Genomic DNA, 25,703 nt, shown 5'->3' with positions numbered 1-25,703 from the left:
CCAAGCAATGCTAGCAGGAGAGACTGAAGCACACTGAACTTTTCATAAATGCACTCACTCTGATCCAGGCATGCAGGAAAGACTCATCTCTGCCTGTATTCAAAGCCTGATAGATCTAGACAATATCTGCCAAGATCTACTTAGCTGGAAGCCAGGGGTTTGGTGGAGCAGGCTTTCAGCAGCATGCAGGACCCTGCATTTATATTTGCATGACTATACAAATGTGTGTTAGTATTTAGAAAAAAAACAGTTATTGTCTGGGGTTTTTTATTTTTAAACTGCTTGCCAATAAATAAACTTATTTTTGTGCATTTCATTTCTTGCATTTATTTTAAGTGCAAGCAAGTGATTAAGTGAAGCACAAATTAAAAGGCAGAGTGGACTCCCAAGAATGTCACTTGAAGCTTGATTTACTGAAAGTTAGCAGGATGTAAGCTCTGATGTGCTTTTCTTCCTCTTGACATTGAAAATATGCCAGCACTACCACTCCTAAGTGCCATAATGATCTGGCCTTAAATTTACTTTTAAAATTCTTTTTATCATGCACACTAGATGGTGCTCAAGTTAAAAAATGAATGGCAACTTCAATAGACTTTCCATTAGATTAGCAAAATACATTAACATACTTATATCCAGAAATCAGGGAAAACTGACTACTCACCTGAGCCTCTTCCTGATTGCTGATCATTTTACTAAAACTGCCTTTTTGCTGACTCCGTTCACAATCACTCCTGATTTTTAGTTGCATATTTATGGAATTTTTGCTGTGATTTATAGCATCCTGCATTGGTGAGAGTAGAATGAATTACCTGAATATGTGTACACAGTTCCAAATGCCATGGAAATGCACTTCACCAGCCATCAGAAATTCAGTCTCTGTGTTCATGACAATACTGAGTTTGTGGAAACATTTGAAAACAGAACTATTTCTCTCTCAGTGATCATATTGGATTAACCTATTCGTTTGTGGAAAATTTATCATACTTCTTGACATTTCAAGCAAACTGTACCAAGTGTACCAAGTCACTGACCTTTATCCCAACCACAGTCTGAGTTTTGAGAAAATCAGGCTCTTTTCAAGTAATGCAGAGAGAAGGGACTCAGCAATTCAGAGTCTGACACTATTCAATAGGTATCCAGTCCTGATAGACCCTCCTGAACTGGCAAAGTTGGAACAAAGTGGTCACAGACACAGGTGAGAATGCAAAACTGATGAGGAGCAGACACTGACAGCAATGCTGAACTTGCCACAGGCATGCAGGCAATGAATTAATCTGAAATATACATTCAGATTCAAGCATCTGGATGATGACATTGCATTGATTAATTGGAGATATTTTCTACTTTTTCAATACCTTAATAGCTCTTCATGGAACGTTATTAATTTCTGCAGGGTTGATAATTCCTTGGGCAAAGCCAGAGGCTGACTTGGGCTGCAGACAGATGGCCACTTGCAGATCTGGCTGTGCAGCTGCAGATGCTCCTGGACCTAAGCTATTTTTCTTCCGTAGCCATTAGAGGTTTTCCCTACTTCCCTCTCTCATTGGCAGTGGATTTACTTGAATCCTTGTTCTCTCATTTCAGAACCACAGAGTTAAGCCTAATTTTCAATCTAACTTTGAAGCAAACAGCAGTCCATCTATTCTCTCTGCTGAGAGAGGGCAGGGACTTTCAGCAGCGAATTAGTAGCAAGCAGCTGTTTCAGGCTGACATCTTCAGCCAGCATGGCAGTTTGCAAAGTGAACACCAAGCCCAGAAACACCAGCTGGGCTAAAAGGCTTAGCCCAGACCAGATAGCAGCTCCACTTTTGGAAAAATCATGACAAATTATTCCAGAATTGCAAATCACTTGTCTAGGAGAAAAGGACATAGGAAGCAAAACTAATTGAATTTTACAGTACTTCTCAAATCCCCCTAAATATTTGATCACAAAACCCAAAAGTGATCTTGGTTCCTTTTGTCCGACACCTGCTACTCTGTCACAGATCAACATTACAAAACAAATGGCTCCAATCTGCTGGAAATAACAAAAGGTAAGAGAGTGTCAAGTGCTGTTTGCACAAAGAGGACTGTGCAATAAAGAAGTTCATAAAATCATGAGCAAAGTTCACCTTTATCCTCTACAAATAATATTTCAACTTCCCTGTGTGTATATAATGAAAAAAGCAATGTTTCATCACATACAACCACCCTGTATTTACAGTGTATTTGCCCATCATTTTTTGCCATGAAAGGAAAAGCATTTAACAAATTGTGAACAGAAATCACCATGGATTTAAATGTGGGGAGACCATTAGGAACTAGAAACCCTCACCCAGCCCTTTATTCAGAGAAAAGAATACATCTTTTTCTTCCTCACATCAGATTACAACACACATCCTCTGTAGGAGCCAGTGACACCCACTGCTGCATCTGTCTAAATACAGACCCTGTATACACTACCAGCTCCTGAATAGTCTTTTTTTTTTTCACCCCAGACATTGCCATGAGACTATAAATCTAAAAAGCATTTTTAAATAATTACACGAGGATATTAGCCCTAACCTAAAGAGCTTACAGCTTAGCCTACAATCCTTCTTCAGGATTCTTTATTGCTGTCCAGGGGATTTGCACAGATGCAGCAGTTTGACCAGAAGGCCATTTCTAGAAGTCTACATGATTTCACAGAGATTAATTCTACAGTTCCTATGGTGAACATGAGGTTGCACCAGAGCATCCCCAGGCAGAATAAACTCATCTGCTCAGGAAACCATTTCTGTGACTATGCAACTCTGAGATATTATCACCCTATCACCACATCTGAGCATGCAGAGAACTGAATGGATAAGGAGGAGTTGTTTTTCTATAATCACTCTGATTCTCTTTCAGGCACAACAGAGAATTAATTGCAAAGTAAAGCCCCTTCTCTCATTGAGGATTTTAGCAATAAGAAAACAGAGGGTTGGAGTACACTGCAGCAGACAGTGCTTTCCTGGGTTATTTAGGCTGAGTGACTGCCTTTGGTTATGTGCACCAGTGAGTTTAGGCACTGGATTTTGAACAGTACACGTAGGTTGGCCCAGATGGGCAGAAGGCTGAAATCAAATCAGCAAAATGAAAAGAGCTAGTGAATCAGATTTTCTCAAATTAACTGCTATTTAAAAATAATAAGCAACTGCAATTGATTCTCGTTAGTGCATCAAGGGAAGATGGAGAAAATCCAGAGCTAGGCAGTCATTTCATTTATATTCTTCTATTGAAATCTTGCACATTTAATCCATATGAGCAGTAAACAGAAGAAAGCTACTCAGCATTTAAGCAGTCAGTGTAATTACAGGCTGCCAAGGAATGTGCAATAGGTGCAGTTGAGCCAAACCCTAGAGCAGAACTCCTCTAAAAAAAAGCCAGACATCTTGAGAATGCAAGTCTGAAGCAGCCCCCATTTTTGGAAGGGGAAAATACAAAACCACTAGATCCAAATAGCCAAGAAACTGAGCAGGTTTAAAATATTTATCCGGATTTGAGTTGTGACAATTTGGCCAGTACACTGTCCAGGCTTATTGAGCTATAAACCCACATCAGATGTTTGCTGCCCTCACCCCAATAGGCATAAATATTTTATTTTGAAGACTGTGTAATTTAAAATAAAGTCTGATTACCAGTAAATTAAAGACCAACAGAAAGAACGGTGAAAAGGAAAGCATAATGGAAAAAAATGGCCTTAAATTGAAAAATGAAGGGGTGAGGGAGCAAAAATTTCTAGATGTTTATAGCATCTTGATTATAACCCTCCTTGACATCATTCTGAAACACGAGTTAAAATCCATAGAGATTAGGGTTCAACAAAGCAAAGAAAACATAATATGGCAGCTTAGGGCACCTGAGCATCGATGAAGCAACTTAGAAGGGGAGTGGATCCAAATATACCATTGGGATCCAAATATACCATTAAATAAGAGGGCTGGCAGTGTATTCCAGTTATGCAGCAGTGGAATGGGAGCATCTCCAGAGGGCTCAGCCTCTCTGAACCATTTGTTATACTCCAAGGAGCAGCAGTGCCATGGAGCTTTCTTTAGCCACACAGTAAGAGACTCTCCTTCTATGTGTGCCAGCAGCACCAGCCTGCCAGGCTGTCCCCACACTTAGAACTCCAGAGCAAGAATCAGAGTGGTCTGTAGTGCCCAGGACAGCCTGTGTGCCAAGGGACACCCAGCAGTGATCCAGCCTTTCCTTCTCGCAGGCACTCAGCAGCAACTGAGCCAAACACCTGGGAAGGGGAGCATCATCAGGCTTTCCTTTCCTCTGAACACTTACAAGAAACAGGAAAGCAAGCAGAGACCATAAAAAAATGAGAAAATACTTAACCATGCCTGAACTGTTCAGGTACAAATGGCAGGATGGAGCCTGGGCTGCTTGGAAAAGCCAATCAATCAATACTGGACTTACTGCCACTAATACAGAAAATAAACAATGTGGCAGGGTTATCCAACAGCTGGGATTGAGTCAGGCTCCTGCAAGCAGACTGGGCAACACAACTACCTTACTATAGAACAAATGCATATCCTAAGGATCAAAGGCATTCAGTGTAACTTTTCTTAGATTAATTGCCTGATAAAAAGATTAAAATTCCAATGGAAATCATGACTGAAGGAAAGTAAAGAAATATAGAGCCCTTCATCAATGTTATAGTCTTTAAATTTTCATTGCATCTGCCCCAGTAACTTATGTTATTGAAAAGTTTAAGTATGAGAAGTTCATTTTGCCGGAGTGATGACTGGGCAGAGCAGAGAGCACAATGGAGGAGATGATGAGTACAGCAAAAGCAAGTGCAGTGTCCAGAGAGCGGTACCAGAAAGGACACTTGGAAAGGATGATCCTTCTGTCATGAACAGTTGTACCCATGTAACAAAAGAAAATCACATTCAGTGTCCTAATCTCCTATGTCCCGCTAGTTTAATGTTGTATACTCTTTGCTTACTTCTTAGCTTCCCACAAATGCCTGTGATTTTTTTTTTCCTATTATTATACAAAATGGATTTTTATGTGCCTAAGCAAAATAAACTAGGGAAAGAGCCACTTTTAACCCAAAAGTGATATGAACTGCCTCCTCCACACTAATAAAACTATTGATCCAGATTACTGAGGAGAAAAACTCCAAAGCAATAATATAGCTAGCTAGCAGGGGAAAAAATCCCTAAAAATAAATCAGAGTTGCCATGTTCCTCCAGACTCACTGGAACTTAGTTTTGGTGAGGAAATTCTGCAGTCATGAACTGACAACTAGGTAAGGAAGAGAATCAGCTCAAAATCTGGCTCTAAACCTTTTCTTCCAATTATATTACCCAAAGCAGTACAGATCAAGATTTATTTCCTGAAGGTGATTCTCTTCCTTAAAAAACTTCATTAAGCCATTTAAAAACAAATGTAGTTTGAATATCAGTTCCAATTTTAATGCTTAAGGAGCATCCCAGCTATACAAAGTGGACTTTGATTTGAGTGTATCTTATATATTATTGGCCACAGACCGTTCTTTGGCCTGGCATCTAGGTTTCATCAACATTTAAATGAGTAATAATTAGTTTTAATTTCCATAAAGATGCCTCTGCTTAGCTTATAAGGAGCACACTTTAGTGTGTACAGAAATAATGTATATTTGAAGAACCTTTGGTCTTGCCACAGGGGTAACGAGTGTCTGTAATACAACAGGGCCGAAATCTCATGCAGGATTTTTATGATACTTTGGTAACACTCATGCATCAACTACTTTCCTTGTTTTGTAAAGCAACCATGATGCATCTGAAACAATGGAAAAGTGTCACCATGTCAGACCAGCCTCACAGAAAGGCTTTCTGTATTTACAGTGGTTTACAAAAGTTCTGCATATACCATGGACCAAAACAAAACTCAGCTCTTAGCAAAATGTCTTCTCCAATAATTTCTGCTTTCAAGTAGACAGCAGAGCCATGGATTTTTTGTTTGTTTTTTTGGGTTTTGGTTGGTTGGTTGGTTGGTCTTCATTGCAGGAGTGGTTTTTAAGATATATTTTTTCTTTTTTTCTGACTGCTCATGCAAAGGAAAGAAAAAATGCTTTATGTCCTTTCATTGCTGAGGCTTTGTATGTGTGATCAATACCTTCACAGTGAACCAAAGAACTGGAGACTAAAGTTATCCCTTAGGTACCTATTTCAACTAGACATGGGAAAGGCTGTACAGCCATACTTTGAAAGCAAGGAGTCCCTAGGACCTCCTCCTATTTTACTGAGATTCCTTGTGAGCCTGTCCAAGCCTGCTTGAAGAGATTCCCAGTTCCTCAGCTCTGCCAGCAAAGGACTGCTTCCAGAGATTATCCCCTCCCTGATACCAAAGCTCTACACCCAGAAGGACTAGTGAATACAACTCATCTTGCCTATTAAATCCAAACACCACAGAAGAACTTGAGCTCTTCTACTTGGATCTACACAGGCATCTCTTTGGGGGAGATGGTGGAGGGAAGGGAAGGAGAAAAAAGTAATCCATTCTAAAACAGACATTTGAAACAGTATTTAGCCTGTGGACTAAACATCCTGCAATCCCCAGGACAGACTGGGGAATTAGGGGATGGAAACAGTTGACTTGAACAAACCTGTGAAGCAGCAGTCCTTACCTCTGTTCATAAGACCTTTATATGATTCTCCTCTGGAAAAAAAATCCAATTAATTTGCAGAAATTACCTTAGATGTCATTAAAGAAGAGGACTCAGATAATGTTCCATATTTACATAGAAGCCACCAGTTCCAGGTGCTACCCAATGAAGATACAAAGTTTTTTGATGCTAATACCAACCTGAGAAGTTTAGATGGGCCAGTTCACTGGAGACTGCAATGCACTGTAGCTTCTAATATTGCTTTTGTGGGCTATGAGTCATCTTGCCTAGATTTCAGTCCAATCCTAAGCAGCCTTCTGGTGCTCCAGTGTAAGGACCAATACCTCGTGTCTCACTTTCCCCAAATTCTGAGTCTTCTCTCCTCATCCCCTCATTACCTACTTGTGTTTTAAAATCTCATGTAGTTCACCAATCTTCAGTCTTTTGACTATTCAATAGTCTACTGTAAAACACCAATGTAGAAATTTTGTTTCCTGCAAAAAGGGCCAAGAGTCACAGAGTTTGTACACAAAGACACTTTAATGCAAATCAAATAGTACTGTTTCATTCTAAGGTGCTCCACATTCTCAAACACCCAACACTGAGCTTCCCAGTTTTACCATTCCATTGAGAAATTCACTTTTAATCTAAAGAGCAGAAATTTTAAAAGACAACTCTTTAATTTTTACTTTTTTTTATTTAATCAATACAGTTTTTCAATACCAACTGTTAAATCTTTATGAGCAACAGGAGCATATTCTGCAAATTTGTTGATCACTATATAGTACAACCTCAAAACTCTTATCCAAAACCCATGTATTCCAAAATTAGGTTTCCTCCCTCAACATGCAACATTTGAATAAAAAAGTCCTGACTTACTCCAAAAAAATCCACTATGCAGTTATATAAACTCAGATCTTTTGACAACTCCTCTGGCTTATGAAGACACAGGTTTACATAAAGAAGGTTCAAAAGAAAATGAAAAATGAATATTATTTTGCTGAAATTTCCAAAGGATTCTAACAATTCCATAGCAGTACATATACATAAAGACACTGTGTCCAGTAATATAGTATTTCTGAAGGACTATAATTGTTCTCTGCAAAAGGTTGTGGCGTTTTATACTGTAACTATATCAGAAACTACTGTGCAGCCATTCCATTTTATTTAAGCCTTCATAATTAGGAAAGTATCTCTGTTGAAATTATATTTATTAAAAAAAATAAATCTTACTTTAGATTACTAAAAAAAGTGCACATTATGTAAGTGCAGGCTCCATTTCACCATTTCTACTCCTTGTTTGTTCTACATTTTACTTCCAATTCCCAGTTTTTCATAATATGCTGCAAGGCTTGCACTGCAGAAACAAAGGCTATATTTGCCTTTAATCAAAATACCGGTTTTAAAGATGTTTTCATATGACCAACACATTTCAGGCAATTTCAAGTATTTCAAAACATTCTTTACCATCCTACAGAATCAAATCTCCACCACTAAGTTGGGGCCTTTAAAAAATAATCTGAAAAGAGTACACACAGTACTTCAAGAAAGCAGAGCAGCTATAAAGTTGAAAATGGCAACATAGACATTTTAAACATTAAAAAAATCCTCCTACATTCTGCATGAGGCCTCTGGACACAAAGACATTGTGCATTTCACATGTTTTTTTAGCCCCATATTTGTAAGTAGAGAGGCAAATTTTCAGAAGGATTTCTTATTTAGCTAACAGAAAAAGAAATCATATTGTAAATGCAGTGCTGTTGCTGCCTTGATTCTCTCATATCATGACAAGTACCAAACTTCTTGTCCTTGCTTACAAGGTTCATGTTTATACTCAGTGTTGTTGTTGATGACTGATATATGTTGGCTGGTTTTAAAATAAGTAACTTGGGAAGACTGATAAAGAAGTACAGAGCTCCGATTTGTTGTGGATATACTGTTTCAGTTTACAGAGGAATCTTCGGTCACAGCCAGTGAAAAATATTTTAACTCAACAGAAGCATGGAATTGCATGATATTGTGATGAGGAATTTCACAATTCCTACAAAAATTTAAATCATTATGCCCAAACCCAGCAGGAGGAACACAATTTGAGCACATCTTCCATCCACACTCTCAGTCAAAATTCACGGGTAAATCCTGCATTCATCTCTGGAGAACATCTTGAGGGACAGATGAAGAGAGCAGGTAAAAGCTAAGGTGCAATGCCTGGTGTGCCGTTTCTCTGTGCACTGTGGGCAGTGTAGGAGAGAGGATGTCCCTCTGCAGCTGCATGCAGAACTGCTGAAGGACAGAGCAGAAGTTGTTCCAGCCATCAGTCTCCTCCAGGCCTTACCCACCCCAAGGCTGGGCTGTTGTAGCCTGGGGAATGGCTCTGCTGGGCAGAGGTGGAAGATTATTTCCAGTGTATCCAGAGGAAGCACCTCAGCTTAGAGCTGCAAAGGATTCTTCCTTACCTTGGTTATTTGATGCAAAAGATAATGGTACCAGGCAGCTGGCTGCTGACAGGGAGCTGTGTTACCAGTCACTCTCTCCTCAGAGGGAAAGAACAAAAAATGACTCCACATCAGACTATTACATATACTAATACTTTTTGTCAAAAGCAGGAACACACAGATTCTACAAAATACTGTCTAGACACTGGAGCACACTGACTAAAAGAAATCATTTGAGTACAGGCTTAATAAGGCAGGGTAAAAAAATCTACCACCTTACAGCTAACAACACTTGGAAAATGAGTCTGCTGTGTGTGATTTCAGTGATGTCTGAGGGAGACAAAGCTCGTTATGTTCATGTTTTTCATACTTTCAGTCAAACAGATTGCTGAATAATCATGTTCTCTTTATTCTAATGGGTGAGGAAGCTATTATACAGAAGGTGTTTCCATATGTTGCAGTTAATAAAGGCAATTCTTACTAATAAGAGTAAGTTGTCTCCATTCAGCTATCTGATAAAAAGCCCTCCTGTTTAGAGGAAAATGCAGATCCGGTGCCTAGAAGACTTCTAGAGCTGCACATTTCAATGGCTACTGGAAAGTACTGTAGGTAGATGAATCCCAGGTCTTCTCCAACTGAATCTGAATCAATGACATTTGCTAAAATGTTCAGGGCACTAGGAGCAAGCACTCCATGTCATCAACCTCTCCTTGTATCCATCCTTTTCTTGCTGGTGAAGGACAGTGGACAAGACCTGTATCCATCATTATGGAAAATCATCAGCAAGTCCCTTCAAGAGGTCAGAGTGCTTTCTTCTTTGAGGAAGCATCTGGGTCACTGTCTTAGGAGCTCAAAAAATCCTACATGGAGAGTATGGCTAGTTTTAGGCTGAGATCACAGATGCTCTTTCAGACTGAAACAATAAAATGCATGGGGGGAAATAATTTTTGGGCGATCACCCAGAAGCATGAGATGTCACTTACATCCTTGTCTTTCTAACCACAAAGCTGGGTGCACGCCCACAACTGGATGAAAACCTCACATCTGTACTATGCTGTTGGAGCTATCTGGTAAACAGAGAGAAAAAAAAAAGTCTTGAAGCTCATCTCAGTTTGCTATGATGTGTTCAGTGTCTGACCACATCTTTAAAGCCATATGGAATCCAATCCTGTTGAAGGACAACTTGCCTCAGATGGTTGATATATCCCTAGGTTCACACAGCAGTGCTCCACACTGGATTTCTCTGGATTTCAAAGTAGGGCAGAGATTGTTCACCTGTAAGTACCTGAGTAGAAATAAAAGACCTGCCTCTGTTGCCATTCCCACCTTCAGGGAGACTGACAGTTTCCTACAAGAAGTTACAAAAGGCACATCATCTCTCCATGGTAAGTATCCACCTGTAGCCTTACATTTATGAATTCAAAGCATTCTGCAAGACCTCTTTATCCAGACATATAAAAATGTAGAAATTATTTTGTGGAGAGATATTACTAATAGGAAATAAACTGTTTCTTCATGTCTTCTGGGAATGGTGTTCTGCTGGTTTTCACTATTCAGAATAGGCTTCAAGAAATGCAAAAAATACCCAAAGAAATAGGCAGATGTTTTCAAATACAGAGACAATGGGACCAGTTCCTACACATGCACCTAGTCTGGCTGGATATTTACTGTCACACATCATACTTTCCAGGATTTAAACACAGCTAATATGGCCAACATTTTCAAAATTGGACACTAATGATGGACATTTCCTAATTCAGTCTAAGTTTCAGAACTGCTGAACAATACCTTGTCCTTGTGGACATTCAGTATAGAAAATCAAACCCAAGGTGACTCAAGCCAATACTGAAAAATAAGAACACTCCAAGTTTGCAGTTCTGTTTGAAAATGCAACACCTCAAGGCTAAATCCCATTTTAAAGACACTGCAATGATTTTGAAAGCTGCATATTTTTTGTTGAGCCACAAGAAGGCATAGACAAATGTGATGGGTGGACTCTGCATTCATTCAGTGGGAGCAGTGCAAACAGCCCCTCCCTGACCAGCCAACACCGTTGCCTGGGAACAGAGGGAATCCAGGATAGGCCTGTACAGTGAACCAGAAGTAGCCCTGGCAGAGATGAGGGAAAACAAGGGCTGCTGTTGGATCCTGCCCAGAACACAGAACCCGGCCACAATATGTCCACACAACATTTCTGTCACAGAGATGTGGGAAGTCCTGTTACGTCTGAATTCACAATTAGACATGATTTTGACATTATTATGGTGCTGATGCTGTTATATCTTCAGTGTATGATGGGTCCTGGCTCTGTTGGGGCCTGCCTATTGTTCATGAGAGACTTTGTCTTTGCAAGGATCGGAGAACAAGGTGTTCTGGAAGCTCTTTTCAGCTGTGACCTGGTGAACTTCTTACGGATTTTTCTGTAAGGAGGGAAGGAGGAAAGGAGGGGAGGAAGAGAGAGACAACAGAAGAGATAAATCTCAGTCTTTAACAGAAGACTGCACAAGAGCCAATAACAAACATAACAAATACTCTTACCAGAGCAGGGAGGCTAGTTCATGGAAAAAGAGACTTGCAGTCAACAAGAGTCAGCCCTGTCCAGCAAGTGATGATTCAGACTTGTCTGATAATGGTTCATCGAAAAGTGAATTGGTGTTAGATAATACTTGAATAATAATATTTGATTACATGAAATCTTGGGCCAGAATGCCAGGTAGTGAATCCTCACATGTGATATCGGTAGTGGAATGAAGGACCACAGAAGAAAGGACTGTGTTAGCACCCAATGAACATGCTATCTCTGTAAAGGTGGGAGCAATTGTTGTTATTTACACTGTACCACTTCCACAGATAACACATGACCCACAGCTCTGGACATTTTTACTAGGGCCATTCAGGGGCAGTAAATTCATTTTCACCTTTGACTTTCAGCTGATAAATGAAACATATTAACTCCAGGTGGCCATGTTGTTTGTATTGTAATCCTAACTATCCAAGGATAGTTAATTTTGAGGCATAAATACTTGTTATGTTTCAACTGCTCTGTCTCTTTACTAGTATAAGTCAATAACCACAATGCTGAGGGTATCCAGAGTATGGTATCAGAAAAGGTACACACAGAGTATGCCAAGAACCATCTTCAGTGGCAGAGACCTGAACATTAGATGCTGCTGGAAAATGACCTATTTTCTGAATTTACTGAAGAATCCCAGCCTTTGTTTCGGTAGTTTTACAAATTATAGGGATTTTGAGCTTATGGAAATGAATTAAAGCGAACTGAGGCCTCTAATACTTAATGAGACCAGGCTTTCTAATTCAAACTTTTTGACTTGAAAATGTGACCTACAAACTACAGGGTGATGAGGTGCCTACCTGTATCAAGGTTCTGAGATGGTAACTCAAGGAGTGGTTTTTCCCTTTCATCTAAGTGGGCTGTTACCTCTGAAACTGAAAAATGGTGGCACATGACATTGAAAATACATGATCAGCTGTAAATAAATTCTATTGAATTCTAAAATAGCGATTGGTATATTAAATTTCAAACATTAGTTTGCTACTAGTTAGTTACAGCTTGAGTGGTCCCCAGGGATGTGAGCTTCCATGTTAACTGGGCCACAGAAGAGCACATAAGGGGGAAAAAACCAAACATGCAAAAAGCAGAAGAATATACTCTGCTATTAGAAGTTAAAGGGAGCCTGAAAAATACATCTGTTTTGGTTAATATATTTTAAAGGTTCAGAGATGTATTTCATTTTGAAAGAAGGATATCTTCATGTCCTGATATACCAAATTAGGCTTTAGCACCATTCAGCAATAAGCAAAACAGAAGAAAAGAAGAGGAATCACCAGAAAGTTCGGTTTCAGCTTTTCACCCAATGCCACTGAGGAAAAAAAATTTATTGCTTGAGTATTTGCTTTATATGTTCATCTTAAATTAGGCAAAAAAAGATATTTAATTGATTGCAAAGATACTGCATATCTTCCAGAATGGTAAAAGCATAGAAATGTAATCTTAGACTGGCAGAAATGTTTCTATCTAAAATAACGAGATAGCCAGGCTTTATGAATTCATGTGAATAGACAATAGCTATTACCCACACCGATCACTAAGGGGGACCATCTCCACAAAACCTTACAGAAGTATTTGTTTGCAAAACTTTATCTTTGTTTACAGAATGTGGTCATTAATCATTTGAGAAGCGCAAGGTTCAAGTAATATCAGATCATTGCTTACCCTACTGAATTTTTAATAAGGCAACTTTATAAACTGCCTAGAGGTTCCTGAAAGTAATTTGCAGCTGACACTACATGTAAGGACAGTAAAGGACTTGAGATTACTGTCCATACAAAATAATGACTAATTGTAAAGTAAAAGATACAGGTATTCCCATTAACCACTAGTTCAAAACCAACACAAAGAAAGGCATAACAAAAAGGTCATTACATTATTTTATCAAGCAAGCCACAAACAGTAAACTCCTCACTGAGTATAAAAGAAACTAGCTCTATATACTGTCAGAAAAAACTAATCTGCTAGGCACTCTTAAGAGTCAATCCAGCACTTCTGCTTAAACAGAATTGTGAAAATACTTCTAGAAATTGTCTTTCTGGGATACAGCCTTTCAGAAATAAAACTGGAAGAATGGAAATTTCCACTGACTGCATTACATGTTATATTTAAACAATCATTTTTTAAAAGCCAAAACTGTTCTTTTTACTGCAAAAATTATAGAAGAATTTAGCATCTAAATACAGTCTAGCCTTTTGAGACACATTCATCAGGTTTCATAATTCTTCAGAGTCTTTTTAACACTTGAACATGCAGGTTGCAATAATAGCTGACAAAAGACAGGATATTCAAAGATAAAATTGTTGTCACCCTTTCACTCACAGCACATTGCCCTCCCTCAAAGATACACTGAACTAAGGGCAGAGTCAATTTTAATGCTCAATTTCCTGTCCCTCTTTCAGTTAATACCAGCCATATGTTTTAATTACATCAAGCTTTTATCTGGCAATGGCAATAAATGGCTTTAATATCTGTATTGTTGGTAACATCCTTTGCAGTTGTTAGGACAGATTAATTGCCACTTCCCCCTTTTTTTTTTTCTTTGACTTTTGTACTCGTTCTTGAAGCATAATGCATTACAGGCTTGAAAAGTTAATTCAAAAGTATTTTAAAGCATTTGCTTTGAATTTCCAGTCTTCTTGAGACCAAAGGTATGAGAATGAGCTAAATATTTAATAGGGAATCAGTATGTAAAGCCCACTGTGCCATTTTGAGGTAAAATGTGATGCACTGGTGTAATGTAGGAATAATACACATTTTTTATGTCTGCATGACACTTCATATAGTAGCTGCAGATAAAGATAGACAAAACCCTTGGCACATAGTCAGGGAAATATGTAAATGTACATAAGCCTTACTAGAGGTCTAGATGAAAACCTAATGACCGTGTTCAAGTTTCATACACAGACTGGAACCTCAGGGGTAGAAACAATAGTTAGGCTGTACAGGGCATTTATGCCATGCTTAAATTTAATTGGGAGAGTCATTACAATTAACCAACCCTTTCTCAGGATCCAAGTGTGTTCCATGTAACTCACCATCTGCTGAAGTGAAGCACAATCCTATATAATCTATTCTGTCCAGATTTCTCAGGAATAGGATAACTGGGAGCAAAATTTCACATTTGCAAAAGCTGATTCAAAGTTCCCTTCTCTAATTCTGCCACACACTACGACAGCATCAATTTTTAAACTTGAGTCGCATAAAGAGAGGCCTCCAACTGGCATTAGTCAAGACTGTGTTTGCAAGCGTTTTCTAGTAGGACTGGAAGGCATTGCCTGCTTTAAGTTTGTTGATACAGACTGTTACTGTGTGCTATATATAAACTGTTGTGCATCCATGTTGCCTCCTCTGCATTGGACTCAGAGTTGTGATGACTGCACTGACTTTGGTCTTATCAACTGTACCAACAGGACTTAAGAAGCAATATTAAATAAATACAAGTTATGCAAGAAGTTACACAGTGAAAGAAATTAATTGCATGCAAATGCCTGCTGATATTTCAGCAGATGACAAACCTTGTTTTGAAAGAAACCTTTTCCTAGGAAGAGGAATTGCCTTCAACATACATACACTTGTGAGATGCCCATAACTCCTCTTAAATATCAAGGTCCAGGATTGCTTTTGGTGCTCTGTTTCCACTAAAAATACACTATTACCTAATACAAACCTGGCTACAGAGTCTGAAACTCAAGGACGCAGTTTTGTTTTCCTCACTCTCCCTAAATTAGTTTGATATTTTTGCCTGAGTCTTTCTTAGACTGATGACATTTGAGCAACATCCTCATATGTAAGGACTGGTGATGTGGAAATGTATTGTTATCCAATTGCTGGGAGCACAAGGAGCACCCCCAGGTCAGCAGCAGGCATAAGAAAACTGATTTCCTGCACAATCATAGTTGAAATTCCATATAATCTCTCCATTGGGGTGAAGTATTCTGCTACGACTTTCCAAGTGTAAACAGCGACATAAATGTGCTAGATGCATAAATACTGCCAACGCTGGCAGAATTTTGTGTTCTGGCACAAATTATGTGTGAAACTTGCAATCAGTCTAACCACAGAGCCATTCAGAAAGAAAACAAGGAAGAAAACGTATTCTACAGAAATGTTTGTGAAGTTGCTGCTGTTCCAGGGCAATATAAATTTTGTGCAATCTAAATTTTTGGTGCAAAATCAAGGCCACTTAGAAAAAACAAGTATTTAAAAGAATAACCATAATTCCTTGGTGGTTATTAGATTAAATAATCACTTATTCCTCTGAAGGCTTCTCTTATCCAGAGGTATATTTTAACTATTCAGTGAATTAAATTACAGGAGGGGGTACTATCCTAGAAAGTTGATAGGCTTTTTATTAATTTCAACAGGTTTTAAACGTAGTGAAATGCCATAATGTGTGCAGTGCTGCCTGCTGAAAGAGAATTTAACTGGGATGAAGCTGTAGGCACAGATCCTTAGAAACCTGACATGTTACTGACTGAAGGACTCATGAGAAGTATTTCATTTAACTCTTTGGCTTGCTGCTTTAGATTTTGTTTTCCCCCTCAACATTTCAGGATGAAACTTTCCCATATTGCATTCAATTTTAAGCGAACCTCAACATGACAGAAACGAGTTAAAAATAGTTTTGGAAGGCAGGAGTGGGTTGACACTGATACACCTTTTAAAAATAAGGGCCTTAGGAAGTGGTAATTTATAAAAACAAAAGGGAAGACTTTAATAAGCATGGGACTATTGGAAGGCTGTTGCCATGAGCCACATAGCTGCATTATAAAACCCATGCAGATGGCAGATAGAGTGATATAACCTTTATGAGATTAAAGAGGTGCTGCTGTAGACACGCCAACATTATTTAAATGTTTTAAGAGCTTATCTTATTTTTCTCCTCCTAGCAAGGAAATGTTTTCCTTTGCTAGTGTTTATCTGCCATTATTTTATCAATATTTATGGAGCAATAGAACACTGTTCTCTATGAAGAATAACTTTTAGACACATCAGTTACTAATTACAGCATCAGATCTTCCTAAGCAGCTTAAGATAATGTATTTTTTCAAGTACTGCATCATCTTGAGGGGGTCTCCCATGTTTTGTGTTTCAAAGCAAGAGCTTATAGATACTATGTATGTATAGAAGGCCATTAATAATGGGGTTAAAGCATTTTCTTTATTGGGAGGAGAAATCCCAGGTCAAGGGTTTAAAGCACAGACTTCTATGGCTGTGCCATGCCTGACCTACTGTATGGTAAAAGCCACCTCTGTCTCTTTTTACCTGCTGCTGATTTCAATCAAAATCACCTTGGAGCATAAATCATCTCTTTATGTGCATTTCTAGAGTGCCTGGAACAACAGGTTGATCTACTATTGAAATATCTACTGTGGCAATTATTTCGATAGAGTTTAATTGCAAACAACTGTCATGACTTTTGGAACAATCAACTAGTTCAATAGATTTTTCCATATTTTCATTTCCCCTGAAAATATTTCATTAACATTCTAAAGTGCTTTAGTAGAGAAGGAATTAAAGAAACAAAGTCCTACTCTCAGCACCACTATTCATTTTTCAGTTGAATACTGGAACTGAAAAAAACTTCTAACCCCTAAGAAACATTATGAAGAGATGCTGTCATACACTGGTCATGGCATGATGAATAAATCTCCATCCCAACAATCAGCAGTGAGATTGTCCTCACAGTTCACCTGTGAGCCTGGTATTTAGCACCAGGAGGCTAAGGTTACCTACTGCTGAGACAACAAAGGTGACACATCAGTTTGGGTGCAGGGCTGACTTCTCACAGAAGCCAGAAGCACAGAGGCCCTTCCAGGGGTAGAAAGAGTTGGAAAACTCCATGATCTAGTTGGTAGGAATGATGGACACCACAGACTGAACATGAACTTTCCCTGTGTTTTGAGCTCGCAAAGCTCAGCAGAGACAGCACCTCACACACAGCAGTGATGATGGCAGAGCCATGCACAGGGCTGTGTTCCTCAAACAGTCCTTCCCTCAAGGAAGGGAGAAAAGCCTCTCTTAGAATTCATGGCATTTCACCAGTATCCAACTTTGTAGAGTGCAATAGAACTACTAAGTCCTAGCAAAGGAAGCTTGATGGAATGGGTAAAAAAGTAAATTATTGACACTCCTTCAAACAAAACAATGGCTCAGGCTACAAAAGACTTGTAACCTGAACTACAGGACAGCTGCTCTGCACTTTATCTGAAATTCATTAGCCTCCCCTTAGTTACCTTACCCTGCAGAGCCTGCAAGGCAGGAAGCCTGCTTTAGCCAATAAAGAGTTGCTTAACCTCTCCTCCCTGGGACGGACACACAGATCACTGCAGATGTGTCAATACACTCTGGGAATCCAGGGAGCCAGAAATCCTTCCACAGCTCACAGGCACAAACACCAGCAGATTTCAAGGCAAATCCTTTATTTTTCCTAACTATATCAGCAGGGTGAAGATGAATTCCTACTCTACCAAGAAGAATTTTCAAAATCATCTATTTATTCTGCAGCAGGATGGCTATTCTGTATATTGATTAAACATCACCTGCTATGAGATAAAAAAATTACCCACCTGGAAGCATATAATTTTTCCTGAGACAAGCAAGAACCTAAAGAGAAGGTGCACCAGAGCAAGCTGGCTAACAGTGGAGCACAATGTTGTTCTCAACTACTCCCCAAACACCTTGCATGTTAATTCACAATTACAGCATTATCCCAGACTCTAAGATGTCAAAAAGGTACAGAATATACAACTTCTGTTTCCGGCCTTGAGCTACAAAAATTAAGTGCCATTTCCCCAGCAACATTAAATACTGCATGGAAAACTTTCAAAAATGTTGTGTCAACTAAATATACTTATTTAAGTCCAAGATAACAGAAAACTCCCTATTATATTTTTCATAGGAAAAAAAAAAAAAGAGATGCTATACTTCTACAATATTATTAGTCTTTTTCTGTCTTTCTTTTCTTACCTTGCTTATTCAATGAAGTTTTTGGCCTGAACGCTGTGATTTACAATATTAGAGCACACGGTGATTTACAATATTACAGCTTATAATATTACCTGAGGCTCAAAAAGATTGACAATATGCTTCCATTTTATCAATTATGCATACACTTTTCCTGGAATAACATATGTACCAATAGGGTATATTTGGAGGAGGTTCTTGGCATCCTGGATACTTGCTATTAAGGAAGGGCTGAAAAATAAAAATTATTCAGTCTTACCAGAAACAGTTGGAGAGCCAAATTTCCCTCACAAGCCCATCCCCTGGGGCATTTCTTCACACCATCAACCTCTTGCATAATCAGCATTTCTCTACACACAGAAGCTCCAGTGCAGAATATGGATTAGAAATATGTAGTGTGACATCGACAGAGGAAAGCTTTGCCATAGAATGATTTGATGCTGATCTCTACCGTCATTTTCATGTCAAAGGTTGAAGATTTTTTAAATTTTTTAAAAATTTTTAAAAATATTTGTGCGAGCAAAGGTCAAGTTCATTTTCTGCCACTCATCCTGTTCTCCACATTTATGGCCAGCACTTTTCACATCAGTATCTCATAGTTCTTGTGGGACTGGCTATTTAAAAACTGCACAGCATCCTAAAGAGTAGGTGTACACCAATATCACTCAAGTTTACAAAATGGTGGAGCTAGAGAAAGGCTGAATTAAATTACTGTCTGGTGTCTCACAACAAGAGGCAACCTCGGAATTTTAAAGTTTGGATCTGTATTTTCTTTACAAGAAAAACACTTGAATAGTATTTTGTCAAGTAAATGTTTTAGCCTCTACTCATAGCACAAGTTACAAAAACAGACAGTCAAATCTCCTTAGATGTTTGACAAGAGCTGTTAGTTATCTCTGTGATTGACTTTCACAGTCACAGTCAATATGTTCTCCATGGTATTTTATATTTAAAATGCCTGTGTAGTTACTTATGCAAGCTTTTTTCACAAAAAGAGACCAACTAATGCTTGTTTTTGTAGCCTTACCTACATAAATGTAGCCTTACCTACATTTATGCCAGAAGGTCATGAGTTTAAAAAAAACCCAAACTGTCAGGGAAAGTATTGAGAATGAATTATTAAACAGATACAATGAAATATGGACTAATTCAGAATTAAATCCTCTATCTGTAATTTGAAATTAAGACTCTGATGGAGGACAACTTAGAAATTAAATTTAGTGGGCAGATCTGTGTGAATTTTAAGAATGTGAGGATCACTGACACCATATTTTTGAACATACCACAGTACAATTTTATAATCTTTTTTGCTATTTAACTTTAGCAACAATGTGCTCACCACAGGACTTACATGATTTTCCTGCCTACATGTACATTATTGCTGTGTATTTCTCTGCCTTTAGATGAAATAATTCTTAACTGTGTGTCTAGCTTCTATGAGTTATTGCTCACATAGCACCGGAATCATAAAAAGTGAAAAATATATCTGAACAGTGATATTGAACAGTATTTGAGGATTACAATCATCAGTATCTAAGATCTAATGTGAGAAACTAATAGGGTTTGTGCATAGGAATGGTGAGAGTGGACTAATTTTAGCCCTAAGCTGATGTTACTCTAGCCTCACTATAGGTAACAATTGTATAATTAATGTTATCTCTATCTTTACTTTGATATTAAGCATGTTGGTCTAACAAGTTTGCATTTTTATTTTGCTTTGTTTCCCAGAGAAATTGGCTTCCCATACAAAGATGCTTATTTATAGAAAAATTTCTTCTTGTTCAAAACCAAATTGGTTTTAACTCCCACAATAGAAGGCAGCCAAATATTACAAGATGACACATTCCCACTGGGTATGTGGATTTAGGAAAAAGCTAAGCAGCAAGCTAACAAAAAGCTAAGCCCAAAGACTTTCAGTTAAAACGTTCGATAAAGAGGATTGGGTTCAGCTACATCAAATCCTCTGTGCAAACACAAAAAACAGCTTCTGAAAAAAACCTTTTGAAACCTTGCCAACCATACTGCAGGAAACTCTAAATTTGTCAAGAACTTTAAGAAAACAGGTTAAAAGAACAGGTTAAAGATGCATGGCATCCCAATCTAACCTCAGACATATAGGGTGTATTGGTGACTACGTGATGTACTCTAGCTGATGGACTGAGCTCAGGATTAGATTTAAGGGCGTTGCTGAATTGGGTCTGGAAGGTCCACCAAAGAAAACATTGGTTTTGGAAAAGTCAAGTGCTTGTATAGGAGCTTCTCCAGCAACATCTATGTTTAAGGCAATCCTTAATGCATTTATTGTCCCTGTATTTCATATAAATTGTTGAGGTTTTGTTTCCCTCCCAAGTTTCCCAAGACAACAAAATTTTACAAAAGGGCTTATTTTGGAAATTGTATTTCCCTTCCCAAATATAAAATTTTCTGGCTATTTCTGCACCTACTGTATGAATGTGAGAGAACATTTGTCAGTGGCAGTGGAGAAGATTGCAAGTGGCTGAGTGACCCTTTTAAATGCACCTTTGTTTTTTAGCTGAGCCATGTGAATTAGCCACATTCAAGCTCTGACCTAAGATGCAAATTCAAAGCAAACTTTGGTATCCAAGCCCCCCTGGAGAGGCAGCATATTTGAATTTCTGCTCACAACAGGGCAGGATCATTTCACAAGAGCCAAAGGTGTGACTTTCCAGGCAGCAGTAACTAGGTCATTTACAGCCATCTGTTCCTAGCCTCAGCCTCCCTGCAGTCATCACCAAAGCTCTGTGCTAATTAATTTTCACCTGCTAATCAGCGCAGACATCCCTGAAACTAACAAATCATCCAGTTTCAGTCAACAGCTTTTGGATTCCTGTGGGTGGCATTTCCATGAGACTTCATTACCAATAAAGGTAAAGAGTTTTCTTTGAAAGAAGATTCCCTCTAAGGCTTCTGACCTGCTCCATGTGGAGCAGTGCTCTGGAAGAATGAGGAGGCTTCATCCGATTCTTCAGAACAGGTGTTACCTGTTCTTTGCTTCCAAATCTTTTAGCAAGCACTTAAGCACCTTCTTAATTTTGTGTCTGAGGAGTTAGGTATATAAATGCTTGGAGATACAGACTTAAAAGACCTGATTGACTTGTCATGGGAGGTCTGTGAGGAAGCAGGGAACTGGATCATGGTTTTCCAGGTCCTAGGCAAGACTCCAAACAATGCAACATCCTTCCACTGCCATGTGGCTTTAAACAGGGCAAGCAGCTTACTGCAGTGCCACTGAAACTCCATTTAAACAGTGAGAAGATTAATCCACAGCTCCAAACCAGAATTGGATTGTATTCCATTTGCTCTGAAGACTGATAAAGCAAACCCCATAACAGTCTGTGTTTTTCAAATCTCCCAGCTCTATCCAGCAGCACAACTTACACTGAGCTCTGAGGGGTTTTTGTGAACATGTTTTCCTTGTATATAGCCATGATTCCCTAAGTTAAAAAAATAGTCACTTTCTTCAAATGAGTTGTTTTAGTTCCATGGAATGAACCTGCTTTTAAAAACAAACATTTGCATTATCACAATAGCGCTACTGTGATTTAGTAGGTACTATAAAGGGTCCAACAGGAACAAATCATGTAGGTAAATACTGAAAGAAAAAAAAGTCTTTAGATCTGTGAAAGCTGCTCAATGAGAAATGAATGGTAAGAGATTATGATCTAGTTTCTATACTGCTGCTTGTGATTCCATACCACAGCACCTCAGCTGGGGCTCAGAAAAGTATGGCTTAGAAGATGTGAACAGTGCACAGCATTCATGAATAGACCACACGAAATAAGATCAAAATAACATCTCATAGAAACTGTTATGATCTCTCATGAGCATATAACAGCTTTGAATGGAAGTTAACCAAGTAGGATGGCTCCTAAGCTGTAGCAAGGACAATTCCTCCCCAAATTCTTCACACCCAGTATTGTCACAGACTGGAGAGAGCTGTCAGTTCACCTGGACTCAGACGTGGTCAATCAATAAGATATTTGCAATCCTATCAGCAAGGATTAAATGGAATTCTAAGGGATATATTCTGTAATCCCTGCTTTTCAAGATGCATGACAACTATATAATACAACAGAAGTAAAGGAGATGGAAAATTGCATCCTTGGAGGCTGATATGGCTTTTTGTTAGAGAGCTGGTGCATCCCACTGTCAGGCTTGCAGCTGATGCTCCAAGTGCAGCCAGGCATCTTCCTGCAGCTGGTTACAGGACTGGGGTCTAAAGGCCATGGTGCCATGCAGGTAAGAAATGAAAATACACTATGCCCAGTATCCAAGTGTGGTGCAGTTCAAAACCAGGATCAAATCAAAGTGCCTCATCTTTACAAAATCAAAGGCCAAAACCACCTTTTTTTGTTTTGGCACACAATTTTTTTTGCACAGTTGGGGCTAACTGTAAAGGAAAGAGTAAACATACCCGTGGACATTTGTGTGATAGGAATTGTACATGTGAAGAGGAAGGAGGAGCAGAACAGTTAGCACTGAACTCTGGCTCAGATGTAGACCTGCAGCTCTGCAGTGTGTATCAGACCCCAGGCACCAAAGCCTTACTCCCCCAGTTTTCCCTTTTCTCCTGGCAACGAGCTGCAACTCGAGCACTGTGCACGGCCTTGCCTAAGCCTGGATTAAAACGTGGGAGAGAGAGGGAGCAGGGGCAGGTCTCCCACAACTCTTAACTTGGGCTTTGGTTCCAGCAGGCTTTCAGTTTGTGTTTCCAGGTACAGGGTGGGTTTTCCACGGACAAAGCTGCACTGCAGAGAGGGCTGGCAGCGCGTGCAGGAGCACGAAGGGTGATGGGCACCAGCGTGGCTCTCCCCCACTTCTGCATGAGAAGCAGACCACTGACAGCACAGCAAGACTCAGCATTCTGCAGAAGATGGTTGTCAGCCTCACATTCTCTTGTTTCTCCACATGCAACTTTAGATTTTAAGCTTTTTTGTGTGTGCTATGAGACATGCATAAATAAAAATGAGTGGTACCAGGTAATTATCACAGCAGTTGTAATATCCTTACACAGCACCTCAACAAATCAATGGAAGATTTTGCCTTTTGGAGACAGAACATGAAGTGAGGGATAAGAAAATTGCCTCTATAATGCTGCCACAGGGATGCCTCTCACATCATTTTATCAGCAAAAAAAGGAAGCCATGTCTGCTGGTACCAGCTAAAGATCAGGTTCTAATTTTAGCAGTTGCAGTTAACTCATTCCCAATGGAGTTGCACTTACCGTGAGAAGGTTTCTAACTGCTTCAGCACTGAAAGGAAACAAGCATTGAGTCATTCAACTGCAAATCTATATGCAAATATGCTTTTTGGCCCATGAAGGGGAAGCACATAGAATCCGCTGCTATAGCGCAGGCAGCCAAACATTTCCACACATTTCTTATAATGCAAATGCTGAAAAAAAAATTAATTCATTTACCAGCCAGTGTTTTAGCTGTCCCTACACAAGTGTGATCACTGGCATGCACATGCACTCTGTTAGGGACAGAGCCTGTGTATAGGAAATAGAGGCACACTGCATACCTAGCATTGGTGAGAAAAAGTTTTCATCAACAGATATATTCCCCTTGACATTGAATGGTTCAACAGTAATATTATTAATTTGATTCAAAGGTTATGTTTATATCATATATAACTCAAGATATATTAAGCCAATATATTACATTTTACTGAGGTTCTGAAGACGATAATGATCAATTTTTTTCAATTATTAACTCCCAGAACAGCAATTCTGTATAAAGAATTTAGTTCCTCACCATACGGTAATTTTCTCTGTTGACCTCTATTGGGCCTACAATAGAATCCACATCACCCAAAAAAATTCCTTATAGCAAAGCTGATTTAGTACAAAGAAATGAATAAAATACTTCATAATTAGGAGACTTCTGGCTTATCCTAAAGCATGCGCGTAGTGCTAGGAGAATCCCAGCGACTAATATCTAAGGATATTTTTAAAAAGTAAGGACACTCTTCTGGTGAGCAGTGATAAACATGAGGCTCTTTAAAGAGTGACTTTTTCAATGAATTGTGTAAACAGATTTGCACTTCACAATAAAATCTTGAGCAAGTAATTTTACAATAGGGAATAGGAATTTCTTTTTCATTTGAAGAGGATACAAATAAATATAAAAATATTAAATCCAGTAAAGGTCAATAAAATTACCATGTAATATCAAAAGGTAAGTGTTCTCAAACTGCCATGTGGTTTTCTGCCTGATTAATCCCTGCTATGAGCCTGTCTGATCAGGGGCAGGGAAATCCCATGGGAGCTGGTCTCACACAGGCACCAGGGAGGGTGTGGAATGAAGAGTGCAGGTTGTCACCAGAGACGAAACAGCAGAACTGGGGACCTCTGTATTCACTGGCAAAATTCACTGAGCACGCTGACAGTAGTCAGAAGGACATCCACATACAGACATAACAAAACTCCTGAGGGTGATCCCTTCAAGGCTCTAACATGCAGACAGATGGAAAAACCCTGTCTGTCCCCAAGAGCGGCCGTGGGCTGCAAGGACTGGGGCTCAGCACCGTGTTAGTGTGCAGCCAGCTCTGCAGGGGCATCGGGCTGGGAAGGTGGGAAACACAAATGGGAATTCTGCTGCTATTTTTTCCCAGATGTGCAGAAACGGATAAACAATGGGGGAGGAAATGGCTTGCAAATATCTACATCTTAAAAACAAAAACAAAGCTGAAATGGATGAGGATATGCATTACAACTGATATAGAATACACTCCTGTTCTACTCAGACGGGCAGATTAGCATCCAAAAATATGTTCACCTTTAGATGCAAACTCCAGTCCTTGTGTTTCCATGATACACAAGCTCACACTAATTTTTAAGACTACCTGCAGGCATTGTTGAACTGTGGCCTGAGTGTAGAGAGAGGGGCACTGCCCTAAAATTCTAGGGTAACTCCAAGGGTTACCATGGAAAGTTCAGATGATATATAATTCCCATAGTTATTTTCACTGCTCTTAATATTTCACATCCATTGGTACAAATATCTCAAATATTTGAGCAGTTAGATACAAAAGAGCTATACAGAAATAATACTGCTGCTTAAATTCAGAGAGGAAGGGGTGATTATTAAAATTAATATTAATAAGA

At 39.0% G+C, this 25,703-nt stretch overlaps 1 protein-coding gene across 3 annotated transcripts in view; it reads right to left on the bottom strand.

Annotated features, from left to right (window-relative positions):
- Positions 1-7,122: 7,122 nt before the first annotated feature.
- MTA3 (metastasis associated 1 family member 3) overlaps positions 7,123-25,703 on the bottom strand; it is a 137,252-nt gene continuing 118,671 nt past the window's right edge. For 2 of the 3 annotated variants that reach the window (XM_058800999.1, XM_058800998.1), the window contains one exon: positions 7,123-11,456. In XM_058800999.1, the coding sequence (XP_058656982.1) occupies positions 11,321-11,456 (136 nt within the window). In that variant the 3' untranslated portion in view covers positions 7,123-11,320. Of the gene's footprint in view, positions 11,457-23,819; positions 23,848-25,703 lie in introns of all 3 variants that reach the window. The other variant, XM_058801000.1, reaches the window with a different exon arrangement.

This window comes from Ammospiza caudacuta, chromosome 3 (assembly GCF_027887145.1).
Source record: "Ammospiza caudacuta isolate bAmmCau1 chromosome 3, bAmmCau1.pri, whole genome shotgun sequence".
NCBI classification, from domain to species: domain Eukaryota; kingdom Metazoa; phylum Chordata; class Aves; order Passeriformes; family Passerellidae; genus Ammospiza; species Ammospiza caudacuta.
The sequence above is the reverse complement of the archived record's forward strand: the minus strand, read 5'-3'. Positions and strand labels throughout refer to the sequence as shown.